The 24,654-nt window shown below is 32.7% G+C and overlaps 2 protein-coding genes and 1 non-coding gene across 3 annotated transcripts in view; 2 read left to right on the forward strand and 1 right to left on the reverse strand.

Moving 5' to 3' along the window:
• Positions 1–641: 641 nt before the first annotated feature.
• LOC119838210 (mitochondrial potassium channel-like) lies at positions 642–5,095 on the reverse strand. Its single transcript, XM_038364057.1, has 6 exons — positions 4,749–5,095; positions 3,803–3,952; positions 2,945–3,107; positions 2,067–2,245; positions 1,439–1,514; positions 642–1,093 (listed from the first exon to the last, which is right to left on the reverse strand). Exons 1-6 carry the CDS (start codon positions 5,001–5,003, stop codon positions 831–833), a joined length of 1,086 nt encoding a protein of 361 aa, XP_038219985.1. The 5' UTR covers positions 5,004–5,095; the 3' UTR covers positions 642–830.
• Positions 5,096–8,340: 3,245 nt separating this feature from the next.
• On the forward strand, positions 8,341–8,479 carry LOC119838249. Its single transcript, XR_005288189.1, has one exon. It is a non-coding gene; the product is annotated as a U4 spliceosomal RNA (small nuclear RNA).
• Positions 8,480–15,645: 7,166 nt separating this feature from the next.
• LOC119838232 (lysosome membrane protein 2-like) overlaps positions 15,646–24,654 on the forward strand; it is a 31,173-nt gene continuing 22,164 nt past the window's right edge. The window contains exon 1 of the mRNA XM_038364084.1: positions 15,646–15,792. The gene's annotated coding sequence lies outside the window, so the exon portion shown is untranslated. The remainder of the gene's footprint in view (positions 15,793–24,654) is intronic.

Consider the following 24,654-nt stretch of genomic DNA (forward strand, 5'->3'; position numbering starts at 1 on the left):
GTCACCGCAGTCAATGTGCAGCCAGACAATGGACAGATCCTCACCTTCAAGAGTGCCAAGACGTCGACAACAGATATCTTCCCTAACGTATGCGCATACCCCAGCTCGCGGTGCAAAGGTATGCTCCAGTTTGAAACCGGGGTATGTGAGATATGATACGTCGGCCGGAGTTGATATCTGTGTTTCCGTCAGGAAGAGCAAGGCCGGCTTAGCCGTCTCGAGGTGGTAGTGGACGGCGTTTAGGTTGGTGTGTAACCCCCGGATGTTGCAAAAATCCACTGCGAGAGTGGATGGGGGTGACTTTATTTGCTTGCCCCGCAAACCCCTGGCACATGATACAAGCGGAATTATGCCCGCCCCAGAATACGACGGGCTGCCGCAGCGCAGGCGCTGCGGGAGGGATTCTCCTGCACCATCGGTGCCGGTACCCTCCTGGGGTATTCTTCTTTTTAATGCCGCGTCCATATTTGGGGGTTGTTTTGGGTCTCCGGACCCCTCACTCACCGTACGAAACGCGATAGCATACTGTAAATATGCCACCACTTCACGCCGGTTTTCTGTGAGGGTGTGGTAACTTCCCCGGTGCGAGCTTGACCCAATTTGTGCCGAAGCAGTGCTCGACTCCCACTTCGAGTTTGTTCATTTAATATTTATTGTCGAGTTAATAAGCTATTAAAAATCCCACCTATACACAGCGATATTCAGTATAAATTATTTTGTTGGGTTAAAAATACGACAAATATGAATATCACAATGTTATCTATTAATATTACGAATCGCCAATTGTCATTAAATATAAAGGATTGCTCGGATTTCTCTCGATAGAAAAATCAACTTACACGACCGAATATATTACCGAAAATAACAACTACGCACATAATGACCCCGATGGCGGTTAAAATTTGATTCGATTCTAGAACAACCGGTGGTTTTTCCCGCTCTTTGTCCGCTTCGTCCAAGTCTTGATGCACTGCAGATAATGCTTTCGCAATCTCCGCGTCCGATTTCGCGCTGTTCTGCGCAGATGCCACAACCAACCTTTTTAAATCGCGTATTTGCGTTTCAAACACATGTTCTTGATGATTTAAGTGGTCTGTGTACAAAAATAAAAAAAAAAAACATTAAAAAATATAGACGCCAAAATATCATATACTTATATGTTAGGTTTAACATGAGAAAACTTCAATTATTTGGAAATAAAGTAATTAAAAAGCAACTAAACCAATCACAGCCACTTGGATAATAAAGAAACTATTTTTTAGAAAATAATGTTTATTTTTAAAAATAGTTTTTTTAGTAAATATTTTCTAAGCTGATACTTAAAGGCAGTGCGGACTATCTTTAAAATATCTAAGAAATAATATACCTTGGGTTTGATTTAGTTGTAAAATGAATAAGGATTACTACCACATTTGTACTAAGCTATCTACTACATTACCTATTAAAGAAGATTGCTTGCTGACTAGATTATTTATATTATCCTGCATTAAACTTAAATTGTTTGCTAGTTGTTCCTGAAACAAGTGCAATATTTTTAGTATCATACATAAGTGAGAGATTAATTCATACAATTCTTGTAATTAAAATGGAAAACTTGATGCTTGAATAACTTTTCAAATATTTATTGGCATCTAATCTAATGATATTTTATTTTCTTTGTTTTTAATTTTTGCCCATTTTTTCTAATGACTTAAATTAAATAATTACAGTCATTATTCCATACTATATTATTCTATTATATTATTTCACATCAATCCTACTCGAAGGACCACGCCTGATACTCAAACTTCGTCTTAATACCCGCCGTGATACCTTACTCGGGACAGCTCCAGGTATGGCATAGAGCACGCTCGCAATGCGCCATCTGCCATTTCATATGTCCTTTAGCATAATTACAAAAATCCGGCTCGAAGGACCATACCTGATAAGCGAACTTAGCCTCCGTGATATCAGCTTTTTTCGCGGTAGCATAATCAGCTATGGCATAGAGCACGCTCGCAATACTTCGACTGCTATTTCATACGTCCCTTAACATAACAACATAGATCCGACTTGAAGGACCACACCTGATATGCGAACTCTGTCTTCATAGCCTCCGTGATATCAGCCCTGCTTGCGGTACCGCCACCAGCTATGGTATAGAGCACGCTCGCACTGCGCGCCATCTGCTGTTCCATCATGTCTCTGAATTCGGCCATCTTGAGTCTGTTGTTTATGGTCGAGCCGGCGATGCCGAGTGCTGTTCCTGTGGGGAAAAAAGAGTAAACAATAAAGACAAGAATGTAAAAAAAAAAACAAATTTTTTCCCTTATATACGAAAAGCATATTTTTAAAATTAAATTATAATGTGAGCAGATTTTGGCATAGTAAGATTTTTGACTGACTTAACCATAGTATGTATTTGCCTCGAAATGGGAACTGTGTAGAGAAAAAACCCGAACTTCCTTTGACTATGTCAAAGAAACTGAAGGCGGAAAGCCATAATTTTTAATAATGAATAATAAAAAAATGTCATAGTTTCACCAGTTATAACTCAAGCACAGCTGAACGTATTTTAACAATTTTGGATTATCTACTTTGTCCCCACGTGGGTTAGTACAATAAATTAAAAAAAAAATTGAAATAACTAACAAAAAAAATCAACCAAGTGGAATTGGCCTAGCCTAATCTACATATATAAAAGAAAGTGGTGTTAGTTACACTATTTATAACTGAAGAACGGATTAACCAATTTGGACCATTTTGGATTAACAAATTGAAAATTTGTGCAGAGGTAGCTTGGACCCAGGAGACGGACATAGGATAGTTTTTATCCCGGAAATCCCACGGGAACGGGAACATGCGAGAAAAACCCCGGGTCTAAGTTTCCTGCGACTACGCGGGCATAGCCGCGGGCGGATAGCTAGTTATATCTAAAACATTACTCTCTACAAACATAACTCACCAAAAATCGACGCGACTATGTACCAATATTTATTCCTTTCAGCGTGAGCCCTCTCTCTTTCATGACCGAGTTTCACCGCAGCTGACATAGTCGCGAACAGCTCTCTCTCCTCTCTCTCTGCTTCAGAGAAGAGAGTGCGTGCCGCACGCTCTTGGATTATGAGCTGTAAAGAAGACGAGTAATTAAATTACTAAAAGACTTTGCACAAATTTACAAATACTTAGGTTAGGTATAGTTGTTTTATAAGTACATAACTATTGTATTTAAATTTGACATAAGAGTCGGGCAAAACAAGATAAATCACTGAAAAGTTGGTTATATTTTACAAATGACATTTGACATGCAATTAGGACCCATTAGAGTCATTGACATTCCTTTTTGTAAATAAATTGCATAGTTGTAAAGACGAGATTGGCAGGAAAAAGAAATTATAATATTAGGTCTTCAAATGATTGCAGGCTTTTAAATGTTTGGAAACATTCTGTAAATGTGGAAGGTTCTCAATTAAACTGCAAATTTTTTTTTTGTTTTGTTACTTGAAAACTCAGTTTGATGATTATTATATTTGTAATGAATTTTTATTTTTAGGCACATACAACCAGAAGAAATTCGATTGCTGAGGCGGGCTCACATACAGCCAAGAAGGTAGGCGCTGCTACGGTTTGGCAAAAAGATGCAGGTTCAAATTCTGCCTCGGCATAAATATTTTCTACTCTTAAAATGTCTCATTTATAAAGCATTTTAAAATCATAAAACTAAAATATAGGTTCTTTTTGTGTACAATAAAAAAATGTTGTCATTTGCTCGTCCTAGGGACTTCGGTGATTGCACAGTAGGGAATAATCATTCTCAATTCACCTTATGTTCTTCCGTACACAACTGTAAGTATTTCTCATCACCCTTCATAGTGTTCTGCATTTCGGCATGCAGCTCTTTCAACCTAGCTTCGATCATAGCAAGCTCACGGCCAAGCTCCCTGCGTTTGTCTTGGGCTCCAATGAATCTTTCCTAGACGAAAATACTGAGATTATTGATTGATTAATGGGAAAACCCTTTTAGCATAATCTTCAGGTAATGTTTTTAGAGTACCCAGAAATTGACCTTATAAATAAAATAAACATTGTAATGAAAAACTAGAAAACACTCTTTCATTTATACACAATTTAATTGTCTCTCTTATTATTATAAACTATATAAAAATATATTACATAAGGACATTATTCAATCCTGAAGATCCTTATCAGTATAAAAAGACACAACCATTAAATTATTGTATAATCACCAATCCTTGATAAGTGTATGGTTTGAATTAAATTTGTCAGTTTATAGTGGGTAAATTGAGTGCAAAGAATTTGGTTACATATGAACATACAAAGTAATGCCTGAAGGCTTGTCTTTGCTTATTTGGTTTTGCATACAATTATGGTGACTGTTTCTATCTTTCTAGTTGTTATTATTGATTGACGATCTTTATGTAGACTGTGGGTCACAATGTGTTAGTACATTACATAGGTTTGGACTGAAGTATAGATCCAATTTAATTTTCCACTCGGTATCCTACAAATATTATAAATGCGAAAGCTTGTAAGGATGTGTTTTGTTGCTCTTTCACGCAAAAACTACTGAACCGATTGCAGTTAAATTTGGTATGTAGACAGCTAAACAACTGGAATAACATATAGGCTTATTATTCCGATATTCCTACGGGATATGGACTTACGCGTGTAAAACCGCGGGGCGCAGCTAGTTATAGATAAAAGTAAATACTATAGGTACTATATATACACAGATTTAATGAACTAACTTGAGCCTCAACCACCGTATTTTGGATAGCCATAATTTCTTCAATTCCTGTAAATTTCTCATACTTGGACACAATCTCCTTCGCTTTAGACATCAAAGTTTCCTGTTTGAATTTTTCAGCAAAAGCTGCAACGCGTTGGGCCGGAACGTATTTTGTTAACAATTGATCGACTTTTTCACGGCTGTTGGCGTTAACTTGCGCAAATTGGACCTTGTCTTTGACTTGTTGTGCGATCTTCCGCAGCCGATCAGCCATGATTTCATTCTTGTACTTATTTTAACTTATAAAATATGGAAACTTCTATTTTTACGGGTTTGATTTCATCATTGATCTGAAGATTAGGTTTTGTCAATGTCAAAAGTGGAATCTGTCAATGCAATTGTCATTGTGACAAAATTTTTTCAGTTGCATTCATTTTAAATTTTTCCCATTGATTAAAGTTAATTACTTTATTGTTAATTAAAGTTAATTATAAGGAATTTGAAAAATTTCCCTCATGTAATTGCCAAATTCTAGTACATAGCTTATTTTTGATTTGAATGCTTAAATAGATAATTTTTGTAACATGGGGAAAAAAAATATTATTACGTATTGAAATATTCGTTAAATGTTCTACGTATTTGATTATTCATTGTTCAATGTAAATATTTAAACTTATAAGTTTTGAACATACATAGGGCGCGCATAAATATACAGGGAGATCTTTAGTTGGTAATAAATTAACTCAAGAAAATTAATCGCCTGTTATGTACATGTAAAGACATAACATAATGAATACATGCGTGAGTGTAAAAACATATTTTCATTAGCACAAACCATTTGTAAAATCTCATATTTAAGTTTTCCATAGTAGAGCAAAAAAATGTTAAATTGTAGCATGTACGTCGAAGGTAAGTATATAAATAATAAAATAATTTTATAAGCTCGTGTCAAAGTAAAATAAAGTTATTTATTATTAAATATTATACTTAAGGTGTTTTTAGAAAATGAATATAACATATTCAAACTATTATAGCTAGTGGGATATACACCTACATTATTATTATTATCATCATTAGATTATAAAATATACAAAATCGATATGCCTACATCTATTAAAATCTTATGATGATTTATAATATTATGTCTGCAGAAGTTTATCAAACACTGGGCTTTATAGTATCGATATCATAGTGAACAATATAATATGTTCAATGCCATAACAGACAAGGGCTTACGCAAAGCGTTTAGTTAATAATATAGATACACTATTGATCTCTGAATGAACGCAGCCACTATCCAGTAATAAATACATTCCATGTTATTTCTTGATATTTGATGTTTATTAACGATAACCCGGAGCTTAACTGCTTATTATATTAATCACGGGTTTGTTAACAGCGACTTTATCATTTTATTGGCAGTTTAGTCGGAGTTGGAAATCTGTATTGAACTATACAGTTATTATCTGTCTTGAACTCATGCAACATTTTATAGGCGAGCGCATGGATTATGTTTATAAGGTAGGTAGGTTTATAAGGTACAAAAAAAACATATATTTGCTAAAAAAATTAAAACATATAATAAAACTGTGTCTGTAGATTGAATACATTAAAATATATGTAATTGGAGGGGGTTAAAAACATAAATAGAGCACGAAATCAGCAAATTGTGTACTAAAGGCAAATACAGTTTATAAAATTATATTTTAAAAGTAATTGTTTATTCAGGGTACCATTGGATTCCGCTTTGAAATGTCGAAAAGAAAAGTACCTAATTCTCGGAGACCAGACATTAAAAAGTACCTTTAGATTTAATTTAACCTAATATAATTGAAATCTTCCAGTTGTTCACGTCCAAAGTTAGCATGATCGAAGTCGCGGGCAACAGCTACAATTTATATCGAAATTATAAGTAAATTACATTCATAGCTGTTTAAAAATTTAGAGATTTTTCGACCTCACGAGAACTCTTAAATTTACCGGGATAAAAAGTTTCCTACATGTTAACCATATAGGCTATAGGAATATAGGATTCCAACATAAAAATTTTAGATAGATTATATATTATAGATAGATTAGTTCATACAAACAGGCACACAGAGAAAAAAATTAAATAAACTAAAATCATTGTACAGAAATTCGATCTCTACGATTTTTTTATGTGTATGTTTTGATTATATTTTAATAATAAATAGTTAGTCAAATCGGTTGTGGTTGTTTAAAATTTCCGTAACTGGATGAGGAGACTTAGTATGTATTTTATCTGTGCTCAAACTATTCTGCATTTGAAATGAGAACGTCGAATTTTAGGACGAAGACCAAGTACGGTTAAATCAAAGTCGTTTACATTTTTGAAGTCGGATTTCAAATAAAGAATAACATACTTAAAATAAGGACTGCCTGGCTGTCCTTATCATTAAGTACGTTGTTCTTTATACAGGCTCTGTACAAAAGGCGTAATCAGACTTTAGTTTTGAGGGGTTCAAACCCCTAGGCCAATAGTTCGTACTAAAATTTAAATTGGTGCTATTTAAGAGTCTGTAATGTTATAATCAATTTAAATGGGGGAATAGCTCAATAATTAAGCCGTAAATAAATATTTAAGATCCCGTCGCGTATGGAAAGGAAATAAATACCTTGACTTGAATAATAAAAATAAGAGAAAATCCAATTTCGCCGACTGGTGCTGCTACATTTTGTTTTTGTTTAAAAGATAAATTAAATACTTTCTCATTATTGTCCTTTTTCTGTCATTCTAATTGAATTAATTATGATAGCTAGTAAATATTATAAATAAATAATCAATTGGCTGATCCAATACATTCAATTTGCGTCTAAAAGTTATAAATTTAGAGTACACATTATTCTCCGATTTAGGTAAGTACTTTTTTAGTAGTCGATATGACAATTATTCCTAATATTATAAATGCGAAATTGAGTATGTTTGTTTTTCTTAAATATACTTTACGCTATATTTGTGTCTGGAAAAACAGACTAAAGATTGACGAGCGAGATTCGATCTGGCAGATCGAGACATCTCAATCCGATGGGATATTTGCTTTGACAGTGGCAGAAGCCGCAGGCGAAAAATTAAATATGTTAAGAGATACAATCATTTGTAACTAGAATATAAAATGAGCATTTATTAAACATTTCAATGCTATAAAACTAAAAATTAAATAGAATATAAATAAAGTACTCGAATTAGTCATTTAGTTAAGAAACTAAATCTAAATATGTAGTCTTATTATTTATTATGTTTTTGGAGTTATTAATCTTCTTCTATAAAAATAAAAATTACTTGCAGTAAATAATGTACAGCCCCACAAAGCTCACAGATACGTTCGTGTTATATTAAATTATTTTTATGGCACTTATTCAAAGCAAGGGTGGCAACACTCTAAGGTGGCAGCCCTATTAAAAAGCCGAGAGAAATTTAACAATAGAACTTGAATTCCATCGAAATATAGAAACGCTATTATTACTGCCACCTTGATTATATTTTTAGCGCTGTCTTACCCACACAACAGATGGCGCTGTATGTCTTCATAATCGCGCTATGAGATTTTTTTTTCTTAGCGTAATAAATTTATGGATATGTAATTTTATTTAACTTTGCGCAGAGGCAATATCGTAACCGATGAGGTTAATCCGAGGTGCGATTATTGCTAGTTGAAAACTTTACCAATACCCCGCCTTGTGGACGTGAAATACCGTCCGCTATGGCAATTTTTGAACGGCCGTAATGGCCCATTTAAAGATTAATAACATAATTCTTCCTAGTTAATTAACTTACTTCCTAGTTAACTCCTCAGCTTTATTAACAACCACTGATCCTATGAGAAAGATAATAAAACAATAAACAATTATTTCCTTCACAGATAATTGTCCGAATTTTATTATTTTGCTGACATTATTTAGTTAAAATAGTTTTTATCGATGAAGGTTAACATGTTAGGCGTAAAAAAGCAGTTTTATAACTACCGGTTTACATTTTGAGTGACATTATTAACTTATTGAACTAAATAGTGAACAAATAATTTTCACTTATGTTTAGATTAAATTTGGTTTGATTTTAATTATAACCAGCTGTGTCTCGCAGCTTTACGATCGTTCAAAACGAACAATCATTTTCGTTCACTGTCTTTTAGGGCATGATTTTTGAACTATTTTAAAATAAGTCCTCAATAACTATTTGTCGTAACTGTGAAAGAGACTCTGATAGACACCTCCGAATGCGTACATTATAAATGCGAAGTTTTTAAGGATGTATGGTTGATTGTTATTCTCTCAAATGGAAACCACTGAACGGATTAAGATGATATTTGATTATAGCTCACATACCAGAACAACACATGATCTTTAAATATACTTGCTATTTCCCGTGGGATCGCTCACGGGTGAATCCGCGCATCGCTCGCAATTACATGTTGCAATAATTGTACAATTCATTAAAGGTATTTAAATTAGATAAATGACTTCAGGAGTTATAAGGTATTAATGGTTAAAAAGAATAAATAAAAAATCCAAATTGGTTACGTATTTTTGTAGCTTAAACATTACAAACATAAAAAGATAATATTTACGTAGAATTATATGTAACTCCGCGAAGAACATATAGAAATAATATAATATTTTTTTTTTTTATATTCATCATGCGCTTGCGCATTCGCTTATGAATTTCTACAGATAAAATATTATCGATATACAAAAAAGTATCACAGATAATATAAACTATACCTATATACAAAAAATGCACTGCAAATGCGATCGTTTTTGGGAATGTCGGTTAAAATGCAATATGATTCATAATTCATAACCGCAGTGGTTGAGAGGTTTATGAATGACCTGCAGTCTCTAGGTCAAGGGTTTGAGAATGGGCGAACTCGCATAATTTACAATTATCTTGCTAGAAGTAGAGGAAAACAATGTTGATAATAAAATACTAGATTAATAGTTGTAAAATTGTTTTAACTTACAGCCTAGGCTTTTAATTAAACGGCTGACTAAACTAAATGGCTCCGATACCTAAACTATTATTATATATAGGGAGCATTTGTGTTTGTCCATGTATTTGTGTGAAACCCAAAAACTACTGGACCAAGTAAAAAAATCTGTTATCTAATGCATATGTACCATGGGCGAAGCCGGAGTAGATAGCTAGTAATTTAAAAGTATACTGCTATAGATATAAACGTCTGAATAACATGGAATATTGATTGCAGTGATGATTACAAAAATACAATGATAAATCACCCTAATATTATAAACGTGAATGTTTGTTTGTTTGGATGTTAGTCCGTTAGTCACGCTGAAACTACTGAACGATTTTGATGAAATCTGATATGCAGAAAGGGCGTGAGTTGACTTGGGTGATAGATAAGGTACTCTTGTACCGATTAAATGCCCATGCTGCGGATAAAACAGGAATCTTGATATCTGGGCGGAGTCGGGACTAGCGTCTAGTAAATAAATAAAGTTAAACTTGTTTTAAACCCGTTAAATATATCGAAAACGTGTCCGTTATCTCGTGAGAAGATTCTTGTTTCCTTTAACAGCTTTTTGTAGAATAATATAAACATTTAACTAGCTAATAGAATTAAATTAACTGTATTTCCACCTGATTCAATATTTATTGGACAGATTTTATTACGACATTTTTTAATTATGGGCCCTCGCCTCAGAATGATGAAATTTTAGGTTTACCAAGTTAGGTGAGGGAATCGCGGATGAATTTTAACCAGCTCCCGTGGCCCCTTCACTCAAGTGGCTAGACGGAACACAGTGGGGTTTTGGTCGGTAAGAATCCGACATAACCCACGGCTCCATCCCCGGGGGCCGTTAGATATCTTAACAACATTTCCCCACTATAAAAAAAAGGTTTACCAAGTTAGCCAAAAGGAGACTTATGTTATACGGGTGTTCCTAGGTGTAATTTTTAATGGATTTTATATTAACATATTTTTATCGATATATATTAAAAAATTAGAATCGTGTCACGCGAACATGCGTAAAAGAATATGAGTTTTTCATAAGAATCAATCTTTCGAATACAAGACAATACAAATAAACTGATTGTATGTCATTATAAATGCTAATTTTTTTCTCATTTATATTATATTACAAAAGTAGCTTTTGCCCGCGGCTTCGCACCCGTTAAATTCAGAGTAAAACACCTTCCTTCCTCCTTCCCCTCCTTTTTATTTCTGTTTTAATATCTATTTATAAACCTTCCTCTTGAGTCACTCCATCTATTAAGAAAAGCGTATCAAAATCTGTTGGTATTTTTTAAAGATCTAAGCATAAAGACACAGACAGCGGAAAGCGACTTTGTTTTATGCTATGTAGTGATATTTCGTTTCTCTTTCTTCACCTCGCAACGAAACGATTTTATGTATCACTAGCTGCGCCCCGCGGTTTCACCCGCGTAAGTCCGTATCCCATAGGATTATCGGGATAAAAAGTTGCCTATATGTTATTCCAGTTGTCTCGCTGTCTACGTACCAAATTTCATTGCAATCGGTTCAGTAGTTTTTGCGTGAAAGAGCAACAAACACACACACATCCTTACAAACTTTCGCATTTATAATATTAGTAGGATTACAAAACTAGCTTTTTCCCGCGGCTTCGCACCCGTTAAATTCAGAGTAAAATACCTTTATATATATTAGTAGGAATAGTAGGATAGTAAGATTGTTGTAGCTAGAGTCTACTCTTACATGGGACGCAGGGTATATCCAATTCCGATGGGAGTTTGCATAGACCACACTGGCTAGTATTTATTATTATTTCAATATGTTATCCGTAAATCGTTTCTGTCAGCTGCAATGATTGTCATTGCATATTTACCGTCATGCTCTACATGTTTCTAACACCGTGTGAGCGGTCTTCGTGTTCAAGGAAAAATTGTTTTATAAATAAATTACAATAGCACACACACTACATAGTATAAAACTCTTGCTTTCTCTGTCTATCCCTATGTCACCATGTATGCTTAAATCTTTGAAACTAGGCAACGGAGTTTGATGGGTTTTTTTGAATAGACAGTGATTCCAGAGAAATGTTTATCAATCATGCAAATATTTCTTAACTACTCTAAGCAAAAGCTAATTCTACTAATATTTTAAATGCGAATCTTTGTAAGGATGTGTGTTTGTGTTTGCTTTGTTGCTCTTTCACGCAAAAACTACTGAGGCAATTGCAATGAAATTTGATCCGTAGATAGCTGGACAACTGGAATAACACACAGGCAACTTTTTATCCCGACGTTCCTACGGGATACGGAGTTACGCGGGTGAAACCGCGGGGCGCAGCTAGTCTGTTAATAAATCTCTCTATTTGAGATTTATATTCTGGATTATGAAAAAAACACTTAATTATCTCGTGTCACGAATCGTGTAGATTCTGTATCGTACTTTGGAGGTCAAGTTCGTGGCTTTTGATAAACTTATCGCTAAAAAAACAATGTATCTGTATGATCTTCAATAGTTTTAGTCTAACTAGCTGGTGCTCGCAGCTTCTGTCGAGTGGACAAAATAAACAAACGTAGTATTTTCTTGTGTTTGATTTTACGCGAGCATTATACATTTGGAAATTTAAAAAAATTTTAACGGATTTTAAACGCGATTTATTCATTATATTATTAACCCGACGTTTCGAGCACTTTACAGTGAGCGTGCTCACGGGGAGACTGAGAGTCATTAATAATATAATGAATAAGTCGCATTTAATATTCGTTAAAAAGTTTTTAATTTCTAAATAAACAAACATTATAAACTTTTTGGGGTTTTTTAATTTATCATAAGTATTTAGCGGATGCGTACACCATAGTCACATAGTGTATAGTACAGTAGTTTGCGCTGTATGTTGATAGTAGATAGATATAAAGATTAATCGCTGTCTATAATTCAAAATATGAAGAATTAAAATTAATGTTCTATCGCCATATTATATTACAGTATTTCATTTATGGGATTTATTGCTATTTAAAATTAAAATAAAATATTATGTGTTGTTTAAATGATTCCTAGCTTCCCCTTCTTGCTCGTATGACCTATATATTAGGTTAAAATAACATATCTAAATATTAAATACTAGTTTTCCTTAGTCAAATAGGTTGCCATGAATATCTCTAGCCATCTATATCCACATAAAATCATACCATAAAATAATACTGTTGCGACGTAAAAGTATAATAAACTAACAAACACATCTGTAATAATTTTTATTCAAATATATTCATTTCTGATCAATTGATAGACAATAATTAGATACTTTTGCAATAATGAAAGTAAGAAATATGATAGACAATGTACAATATTATAAAGCTAAAGAGTTTGTTTGTTTGAACGCAATAATCTCAGGAAGCACTCGTCCGATTAGAAAATCCCTTTAGTTTTAGATAGCCCATTTATTGAAGAAGGCTCATGATTTTGTATAATTTTTATTAATTAAGTTACATATTATTATCTATGGTATATCTATTGATAAGTACATGAATAGAAATAAATAAGTGACGATCGACTTATGCGAGATCTTGCGACTTATGTGTGGCGAAATATCCATTTTATTAAGATCAAATAGCTCCTGAGAAACGGACATAAACACACATAACGGACATAACACAATATAAGCACATTAGACACATGAAGGCCCTATACATTCCCTTTCAGACAATCCATTATCTAGATGACTAGATTACTAGACTTTTCGTAACACTCAGAGTGCCTTTCTCTTGTGAACCTCCTTAATGACCTTAGGTCATAACATTGGTTTAACAAACCGATTCGATAATAAAGCATTTCAATGCTATAAAACTAAAAATTAAATTTAACAAAGGCCGCGTTCCATCGATACAATATTGTAATCATTGAAATAATAATTCGTATTGGTTGTGATGGTTCTTAATCATCTCTATAGTTGGCGTGGAGTGTCACTTAGGCACATGAAACTGAAAGAGTAGAAATTCGATTACTGTGGCGGGATCACGGGTGGCCGAGAGGCTAGGCGTTGCTACGGTTAGGCAAGAAACGCGGGTTCGAATCCCGCATCATGATTAATTTTTTCTATTCTTTCAAAATGTCTCATTTATAAAGCATTTCAATGCTATAAAACTAAAAATTAAACCGATTCTATCTATTCATTACTGTGAGCACAAATTTGGCGCTTGCTGTTTAGGAGTACAATGGCATAAACATATCTTGCTTATTATTAATATTAGGACAATACATATCAGTATATATCTACGAGTATTACCTACACAATATACATTATTTTCAAAGCTAGTTATGCTTACTTTATATGTATATCTGTGAGTTGTAATAATTTTAACCTAGGTAACAAAAAAAAAAAAAAAAAATTCGACAATTTTTTCACAACAAATCAAAATTTCAAATCAAATCATTTAGAAGACACATTTAGACGAATCGGTAACTCACGCTTAAATCATCAAACAAGAATGACTGAAATCACAGATAACATAATACTATAGTAATCTATACTAATATTAAGATTCTGAAGAATTTGTTTGTTTGAACGCACTAATCTCAGGAACTACTGGTCCGATTAGAAAAATTCTTTCAGTGTTAGCCCATATATTGAGGAAGGCTATAGGCTATATATGTGCCATGGGCGAAGCCGGGGCGGACCGCTAGTACAAGAATATAAGTAGGTTTTGTATATTAATACAGTAGTCAGTATGCTTCAACACCTTTACAGGGGGAAAAAGAGTCGATATTCAGAATAATCAGTATAAAACAGTCGCTTTCTTATCCCTATGTCCCTATATACATTTAAAACTATGCAACGGATTTGATAGTTTTTTTTTAACAGATAGAGTGATTGAAAAGTAAGGTTTATATGTAGAATAATATATATTAAACTACTCCGAATTAACGCTCGCGAAGAAGCAGAAGCTAGTTATATTTAAAATGCATAGGTCACTGAATGACTGGTCCATCAACTGTACCAATACTGAACCAATCGGTTGGTTGAAATTTAGCATACAGATAGCTATTATGATGTAGACATCAGATAAAACACGCAAATTAGAGAAATTAACAATCTGTAAGAAGGGATTTCGATAAATTTTCCCCCCAACTGGATGAAATAGGTTATGAAAGTTTGTACCATGGAAAATTATTTTGTCAACGCAGACAAAGCTATGGGCAACAGCTTGTGGCTTTATAAGCAGCAGTATCATAGCACAGTTAACTGTATTATTAAATAATATTATAATAATTTTATCGTAATATACTCAATCTTACATAAGCGTTATTTATTATTGAGTTATAAATATTTACTGTGTGATATACAATGTAAATAGTTCTAAATATTGTTAATAATTACAAGCCATTACGTATAGCATTTTTTTCTTTACACAAAAAGGAGAAAGAAACTAGATTATTTATCTGTACCAATTAGAAGTGAAACTTTTTTTAACTTTTTGCAAGTCATAATAAAAAACATAGTTATTAGTTATATATTAATATAAGGCTTTTGTATGATTATATAGAGATACCTACGTTACTCTTTCACGCAAATACTAAAAAATAAAAATAAAACTATTAGTATTTATTCAACGTTTTGTTTTCGTAGATACAGCTGTACAGACAAGTCCTTTTTGAAGCACATGTAAGCGGTCGTATTTTTTTTTATTCTATACCGGTTTTAGCAGTTTAAACATAAAAGAAAATAATTAATAAAAAAACATAACTGAACTTACTGGACTGAATGGCAATATTAAAGAAGCAATCATCTTTTTGTTATCTGTGCACGAATATTTCAATACATTTCGATATTTTCGAGATGAAAAACGATACTGCAATTAATAGCGGTGGATTATCGTGTTTTGGCCCTGGAAGACAGATGAATGGTGCGACGAGCTAAAGGTTATTTTATACGTTTCGCAACCGGCGACGAACGCGCGCGTGAAAAGGCGCGCAAATTGACGTTTCAATTTTTAATACTTTTTTTTTAATTGCGCGGGCCATGTTTCTGGGAATACGTAGTGTCTGTTTGTGATTGTTTTGTTTTTTTTTTGTGAGGCAGTTTTAATTTTAGGGGTGAGCTACTAATTTTTTAAATATTATATGTATGTTAGTTTTAAACCTTTGAAAGCTCAACATAGTTGTATTAATTATTGATTTCATTTTCGTACTTGTGCTTTATTTGATTATTACACACCATGAAATTTTAAATACGTAAACTTCTATAAATTTCATTTGAAAATATTTTAACAACATATTATATACATTTTCATATTACTGTGTTATCATCATTTAAATAACTGTGAAATATTAATCTGCAAAAATACATTTGCATAATATTTACAAAAAAACAAAAATTAAGTGCAACAATTTAATTGACACTTTTTTAGCGACGAGATATTTTTGAATATTTTTTTAGTCAGTTTTAAATTATATTACAAGACTAATCTTACTAAGTACTACTTTGATAAAGGTATTTCAGTGACAGCAAGAAAAGGCAGTCACTTAGGTTCAGATAGGTTCAATGTTCGTGTATAATATTTAGTCCACAGACTTGCGGTTAGGCTACAAACATTGTTGAAACTTTAATATGCGTTTTGTAAGTGTATTAGGCGTAAGCATTTGACAAATTATTCCGGAAATTATCTTAGTTATCAGACAATTTGAATTGGTACTCAATAAATATTGTCCGACAGTATATAACAAAAAAAAAATTATAATCTGCTTTACTATAGCATTTGTTTTTTTTTCATTATTTTGTATTTTTTATCTGTGTTGGCAGCTTGCAGAACGGTTGGATTTGAATCGAAATTAGAACTTTCGAATATTCACAAGAAAATTTTTATATTGGCGGACTACTTAAAAAAATACTTTTTATTAAGTAATTTGAATAAATTGAGAATTATTTATAATTTTATAATATACCTAAATTAAAATGACTTAAGTGAAATTTATAGAGATTATTAATGTCAATAAAAGAATCACATGATACTGTACCATATGAGAACATATGAGTACTTGGCCTATATAAATAAATTTAACCTTTGTGAAAAAAAGTTCGTGTATGAACCATTACAATATAGGCTATAAATATGGTACTATATTTGAACTTAAAATTTAAGTTAAACATTTTCTTAGATAGTCAAGTGGACTTCATTTATAAACATGGTAGAGTTCAAAAATTAAAGTTAAAAGGCATCTGTATTTAACCATACTATAATGCATTTGAAAAAGTACTATCCTACTAATATTATAAATGCGAAAGTTTGTAAGGATGTGTGTGCGTTTGTTGCTCTTTCACGCAAAAACTACTGAATCGATTGCAATGAAATTTGTAACGTAGACAGCTAGACAACTGGAATAACATATAGGCAACTTTTTATCTCGATATTCCTACAGGATACGGACTTGCGCGGGTGAAACCGTGGGCGCAGCTAGTCGGTCATATTTACATATTTCTTATGCATGTCACTAGCAGTCGATAGATATTATAGTTTTTTATTGTATCAATAAAAAAATTCGTACATTTCCCTCCAAAAAATACAAGCGTGGTACCCGGATATGCTAATGCAGACTATGTGCTAATGCAGACTAATAGTCTATCTTTGTACCAAATTTCATGCAGATACAATAAGCTTTTTTCGCGTAAAAGAGTAACAAACATCCATATATCCAGCCATACTTAGAAACTTTCGCGTTCATAATATTAGTAGGATTATAAAGCTAGTTTGTTTGCTTGCTTAAATCTAAGGAACCAGGTCCAACCAACTTATTAAGGAATGTTATATATCATCGCTCTTACTATACCACATGGACGAAGTCGCGGGCAGAAGCTGGTATATAATAATATTAGTATGGATGAGACATTGTTAAATATTTGATTAATTAATGGAACAATTGGTCATTGATACCGTATGTTACATACTGCGGCTCTATCTAAACCAGCGAATTAATCGTTGATTAAACGTAGCGATCTATCAATATTTATATACACACTAGTGCCCTGCCCTGGCTTTGCCCGTGGTATATATATAGCGTATAGCTATCAGGGATGACCTTCATGTCCAACGTTGAATGATTTTTTTTAATCGGTTTGGTAGAAAAATTGAAAGAATAGAAAAAAGCTGATCACGAGGCAGGATACGAACCCCCGTCTCATGCCATGCAATAGCAACGAGTAGCCTCTCGGCCCCCAGTGATTCCGCCTCATTTCTTCTCTTCTTTCGGTTTTATGTGCGTAAGGGACACCGCTGGTTTAGTTGTTTTCGAGATTAGCAAACAAACAAACACCAAACAATTGAAATAAAGACATCTGACTGAATTAAAACAATTGATTCTAGCCAACTGTAGAGAAGATGAATTTTCATAATCCTACTAATATTATAAATGCGAAAGTTTGTGTGTGTGTTTGTTGCTCTTTCACGCAAAAACTACTGAATTGCAATGAAATTTAGTACGTAGATAGATGAAGAACTGCAATAACATATAGGCAATTTATTATCCCGATATTCCTACGGGATACGGACTTACGCGGGTAAAACCGCGGGGCGCAGCTATAATTAAAAATTGCTGATAGTTGAACGATTTTGTGTTTGTTTATAATTTTCATGAGAGTTTATGTAAAAAACTATAAATACCGTATTGCTTTTGTATAAAAAAGCTAATAATAAAAATTTTAAACAAAATCTGAATCGCCTCCAAAGTGTCAGAACTAGATCAGCTTTCCACTAAAAGAAAATCATAAAAATCGGTTCACCAAGTAAAAAGTTATGTTGTAACACACACAAAAAATACAGTCAACTTTATAACCTCCTCCTTTCTTGGAGTCGGTTGAAAAACACTCTTTAATGATAGAATCAATTAAATTGTCTTCACCCTTATGCATTAAGGAATCGTATACATAAGGATATTTATTTAATCCTAGGGTTCCTTATCAGGATAATAAGATAAATCCATGAATAAAAATGAGTAGGGAAGCCGGAGGCCAATATCCTTTTCCTTACCCTTCCCAAACATCTCATCATTCCTCTCATCCATCCTTTCTTAATCCCTTTCAAATCAGTCGGCAATCCATTTGCAGAGGCATCAGGTCTGCAATTGGCCTCTCCAAATGTTCACGGGCGGTGGTAGCGCTTATCATCAGGCGACCCACCAGCTCCATTGCAGATGATGACATAAAAAATCTATCAATAGAGGTACATATTTCTCTTTAAGGTAAAACTAAAGTATTATTAACGGTTATATGTGATAAGTGTCAATGTCAACATTGATTACATATATTGACCTTTGCACTGTGGGCTTTTATCATCAACTAGCTGTACCCCGCGGTTTTACCAGCGTAGTAGCCTTAAGTATATGAGCTATGTTACACGGAAATTATTTTTTTCGAATCGGCCCAGTAGTTACTGAGATTAGCGCGTTCAACCAAATAAACAAACAATCTCTTTAGCTGATAAATGTTTTGAAAGAATAGCCGAGAGGCTAGGCTTTGCTACGGTTAGGCAAGAAACGCGGGTTCGATTCCCGCTCCGTGATCGATTTTTTTCTATTCTTTCAAAAACTTTATCATTTATAAAAAAAAGCATTTCAATGCTATAAAAACAAAAAATTAAATCTCTTTAGCTTTATAACATTAGTATAGATAAGTTATTCTTAAGTTGCTTTTAAATTACTAGTATTTTTCGCGTGTCTTTTCTCGTACTCGCCATTTTCCGGTCATAGACAAAATTTGTAACCTAAATAAAATTTCTGGATAGTTGAATCAAGAAGTTTTACTTTCTAAATGCATGTTCTTAACCAAGGAAATCAAAGGTGTGGTTCAATTAATGTCTATAGAAAAAAACTTTAAAATAAAATAAATAAGTAATAATTAAAAAATATTTAGGAAATTAGAGACCGAGCCTTGAGTAGTATGTACAAAGATTGAACGTTAAACGTGGGTCGAAATTGAGTCAAAGAAAGTCGGTTCCGTACAAACACACAGATGAAACTTTATTTATTTATTTATCTATTTTATTACTCTTTAACAAAAATTGTACAGGAAACTTAAAAATACATATATATTAATAACAAGTAAAAAAAGAAAGGGTACAATTTGTTGGACGGCCTTATGTTTCGTATAAAGAAGTTAAAGTTAATAAAATTCTGCAAAATAGTTTCAGTTTTTGAGTGAAAGAGCAACATACAAGCTACCAATACGTTAAATAATATAATATATTAATAAAAGTACGATGACATACAGAGTTACACGTGTTCTCTGCTTATAAAATGATTAATTGTATATTATCCATGTCCCTCTATTACGATTAGGGTCAAACCAGATTAAGCCAGAGCACTTGTTTGACTTTTTTTAATTATACCAATATATAAACCGCGAATGATATTCTTGTCAATAGGTTTGTCCGTATACAAAACGCGATGTGCGAAAAGTTTATATGGCTAGTTTTATATGTCTGTTTTCTTATTACCAAAACTATAGGGTGACAAGTCTAGCCTGATCTAGCTGCGTTTAATCTGAGATACAGGAAGGTATTGTAATCAGAGTAGAAGGATATGTAATAGATAGCTGCTAGCATACACTGTGTTAATGATTAAATAAATGATAACACATTGAAATATCTAAAGCTCTAATCTTTTCTAGAAGAAAGTTCCGATGTTTCAACCCATACTGTAATCGAGTAACAAAAACAAAAAAATATGTAGTCGAATTTAGAACCTCCTTTGTTTAAGCATAAGAAAAATAAAATACTTTTAAAAACTATTCCTCACTAAAACATATCACTTCAAACACAGAGCTAATATATCGTAAAATCGAATTCGAAAAGATAAAAAATTCCATACGAATCTTGTAAAGTAAAAAGCAAAACTTGGTTTAATATTATTAAATAATATATTATATTAATAACACTTCAGTAAACATTTGTGTTTCTCCAAATAAAATGTAATCCGTTCAATGTGATAGGTACAGTAAGTAATATAGAATGAAGAGAATCACTTAAGTGATTCCTATTCCTTTCGACACGCCATTGCTAGACATTTATTTTACATTATTCAAAATTCGAAGTTCCCGCCATTTTTTTTTAGTCTTGTGTCTTCTAAGTGATAGTCATACTGAAAAGCCTGTCAAATTTTGTTAGTTTAAGTTAACCGGTTACCGCCTCGTGTCTAAAACTAGTATCTTTAATCCATCAAGTTACATATAATTATAAATATTAATCGAAAACTAGTTTCGTTGGTGCAACAGTTCCCCTGAACTTAGTGCTACATTCACTGCGCGCGAGACCTTTAAAGGGTTGCCATGACTACGGATTTTCCCGCGCATTTTCGAACGCAGTGAAATGTAAGAACTTCTTTATAAGCTCGTTAGAGGAAAACAGATAAAAAAAATAATAATAATATAATAAAATAATATATTATATATATATATTAACTATTGATGGATAATGAAAATATATTTTTTTGGTACATTTAATTTGATAATCATTATACCAAATTGTTGCAGCAAATAATTATTCCATTGTGCAATACTGCTTTTTGTTTACGCAACATTGCGTATTCGAACGCATAAAGTTGTTTGAAAGCTATTTTAAGTGAAATTAAATGGTTTTATTATGATAATAATAAAACAGTATGCTGAAATACGATTAAGATTTTATCTTATATAGTTTGATAGTTCTGTCCAATGACCAAATGATTGATTTCTTTTGTACCTATATGTTATACTTATATTTTATTTTCGTGCCATTTATGTTATGGAAAAATAAAAATTTTCATTTATTTTATACTTTCTGACACTTATTTTTCCTAAATAGATATATTGATTGATTTATTAAGAATAAGGAAAGTATAGTAACCCTACTCTTCACACTATGCTTATATTGACATCCATCAAAACTTATAGATTGTAATACATTGCTCACCGTATATGAAAGTCTTGAATCAACATTCCTTTTGCGGCTAGCAATGTACATCATTTTTATTTATACTCTTAAACACAAAACGATAAATGAACTGGTAAGGGCTGAGTTTCTCAATTTATACGAAAAAGGAGTGTCTGTTGAATGCAGCATTTTGTCGTAATTATAAGATTTCTTAATTGTACTAAGAAATACGCACGTGCCTAAGAGATATTTATGTTATATTTACTTTTTATTAAAACTGTTTCCACACAACTAGCTATTACATTAAAGCTGGAATTTTACTGTTAGTTATATGTATATGTATGCATTTGTCACCATTAAATAGTAAATACCGTTATATTTATATATTGTAATCTGTTGATTATTTTGGATAGATCTATAGATAAGAAATCAGTGAATTATGTAGGCTTTTAATATAAAGGTTAGGTAAGATTTATTTGAAACCTACACAGAAAAAGCAAAAATTATCGTTACAACCTTCGTGAGAATTTTTATAGTCTAGCCCCCTTTCATTACGCGCGATAAGGAACTTCGTTCCGAAACTTCGTTCCATTAAAATCAACTAAATTATCTCACTTACTTTGATATAGAGTATTTGTAAGGAGAGAAATCTGAAGGCTCGCCACTCAACCATTTAATCAAAACAATAAAATTATTTAATCCTAATGAGCTTCATACAATAAAAATGTTCTTGATATTATTGTGTTGTCAGTTGTCCCCGATCCTTGATAAGTGTTAAAAGTTTTATTTAAATGTGTTAAAACGAGTTTTTGTTTGTTTAAATATATTTATTACTTTAATAAGTTAATGGTAAGATAAGAAAATGATAAGTACCTAACTTTTATTGTTCTAAGCATCCGACTTATTTATTTCGTTCGATAACTTAGATGTACATACTTAATTATTAATTATATCGTACCGCTAATCATGAGATTTTCTGTTAGTTGTAGCCTATTCAAAATCATATCCATTATTTGTTAGCATGTACTAAATTTAACTTAATCACCCGCATGTAATTAAGTAAAAAAACAAAGTAAGTTACCGCATGGGTTTTCTCACGACTCGCGACGGGATGATTAAATCAAATAATTATTTAAGAGAACCGAGATCATTAACCCCATGTTAAGTTAAGCAAAAATTTGTTGGGCTAAATTAAAATTGTATATTAATCCTATTAATATTATAAATGCGAAAGTTTGTATGGATGTATGGATGTTTGTTACTCTTTCACGTAAAAACTACTGAACCAATTGCCATGAAATTTGGTACGTAGACAGCTGGATAACTGGAATAACATATAGGCAACTTTTTATTCCGATATTCCTACGGGATACGGACTTGCGCGGGTGAAACCGCGGGACACAGCTAGTTTGAAATATTTTCAAATGTGATCAAATACAAATGACAATAATTCTTTATTAAACACTAGCTGCGCCCCGCGTTACCCGCGTAAGTCCGTATCTCGTAGGAATATCGGGATAAAAAGTTGCCTATATGTTATTCCACTTGTCCAGCTGTCTACGTACCAAATGTCATTGCAATCGGTTCTGTAGTTATTGCGTGAAAGAGTAACTAACACACACACATCCTTACAAACTTTCGCATTTATAATATTAGTAGGAAGTAGGATGAAAGATTAATTAGTCGGAAATCTACGTTATCGGGTAACAGAACCAAATAAAAATACAGTCGAATTCAGATATTCAAAATTAGTCATTCGACTTCTGTTTTACTGAACGTTGGGTGAAAATCACTACATAGAATGAAACAAAGTCGCTTTCTCTGTCCCTATGTGTAAATCTTTAAAACTACGCAACGGATTTTGATGGTTTTCTTTATAGATAGAGTGAGTCAAGTCAAAGTGTTTTACGTTGTGCTTTTCTTACTAGCCGGCGTACATCCTCAACCTTTTACTATTTTATCAAATACAATCAAAACGGGTGCTTCGGTTTAGCTGTAATAGTGTAACAGACAGACAGAGTTTATAAGAGAGAATGTTAGTTAAATCCTACTAAAATATAACAAATGCGAAAGTTTGTAAGGATGTGTGTGTGTGTTTGTTGCCCTTTCACCCAAAAACTACTCAACCGTTTGCAATGAAATTTGGTACGTAGATAGCTGGATACCTGGTATAATATATAGGAAACTTTTTATCCCGATATTCCTACGGGATACGGACTTACGCGGGTGAAACCGCGGGGCGCAGCTAGTTCACTATACATTCAAGTTATTCATTGGTAGAATTATATATATATATATATATATATATATATATTAATAACACTTATCATTGTTTATGTAACGAGTTTCGAGTATTTATACAACATACTTAGCGTTCCTTTAGCGTTCCTTAGACCATCCCGATATGCTCACAAAGGTTTATGAGAATCGGTAGAGCCATTTCGGAGGCGGGATGGAACGAGCATTGACATGAGAATTTTATATATTAGAAGATATTATACCTATTATATTTACATTGTATGTTCTTATTAAAGATTATAAAACTACGTTAACTTCTAACACTCAACAACTTATGAACTTTACAAGTAACTTAAGGGTTACTTGTTCATATAAAGTAAACTACCTTTTTCCCGCGGCTTCGCACGCATTAATTCAGAGTATTTTCATAGATGTAATATATATGAACATTTCTCTTGAATCACACCATCCATTAAAAAACCCCATCAAAATCCGTTACGTAGTTTTAAAGATTTAAGCGTACAAAGGGACATAGGGACAGAGAAAGCGACTTTGTTTTATACTATGCAGTGAAGCTAATATGAGGGTAGAAAATAATTTTTTTTTTCGTATTTTACGACTCATACACACATATGCAACATAATTACGAAGAGAACCAATGCATAATGCGATAACAAGGTCAAACACAGGCCAAGTGTAAATCCGATTGCGCAAGCGCATCCGAAACATCTTTCCAAATATTCACGATCATAAATCGATATTGCCAGCTGGTGACTTTTATGAGAGAGAGCGTATGGTAAATATATTTTAATTAAATAAT

This window comes from Zerene cesonia, unplaced genomic scaffold, assembly GCF_012273895.1.
Source record: "Zerene cesonia ecotype Mississippi unplaced genomic scaffold, Zerene_cesonia_1.1 Zces_u001, whole genome shotgun sequence".
Taxonomy (NCBI): domain Eukaryota; kingdom Metazoa; phylum Arthropoda; class Insecta; order Lepidoptera; family Pieridae; genus Zerene; species Zerene cesonia.

Coding starts and splice junctions, on each gene's coding strand:
- LOC119838210 (XM_038364057.1), bottom strand. CDS start 5,003: ATGGCTGATCGGCTGCGGAAGATCGCACAACAAGTCAAAGACAAGGTC. Junction 3,953..4,748: donor ATACGGTGGTTGAGGCTCAA/GTTAGTTCATTA, acceptor ATTTTCGTCTAG/GAAAGATTCATTGGAGCCCA. Junction 2,246..2,944: donor CATAGTCGCGTCGATTTTTG/GTGAGTTATGTT, acceptor TTTTCCCCACAG/GAACAGCACTCGGCATCGCC.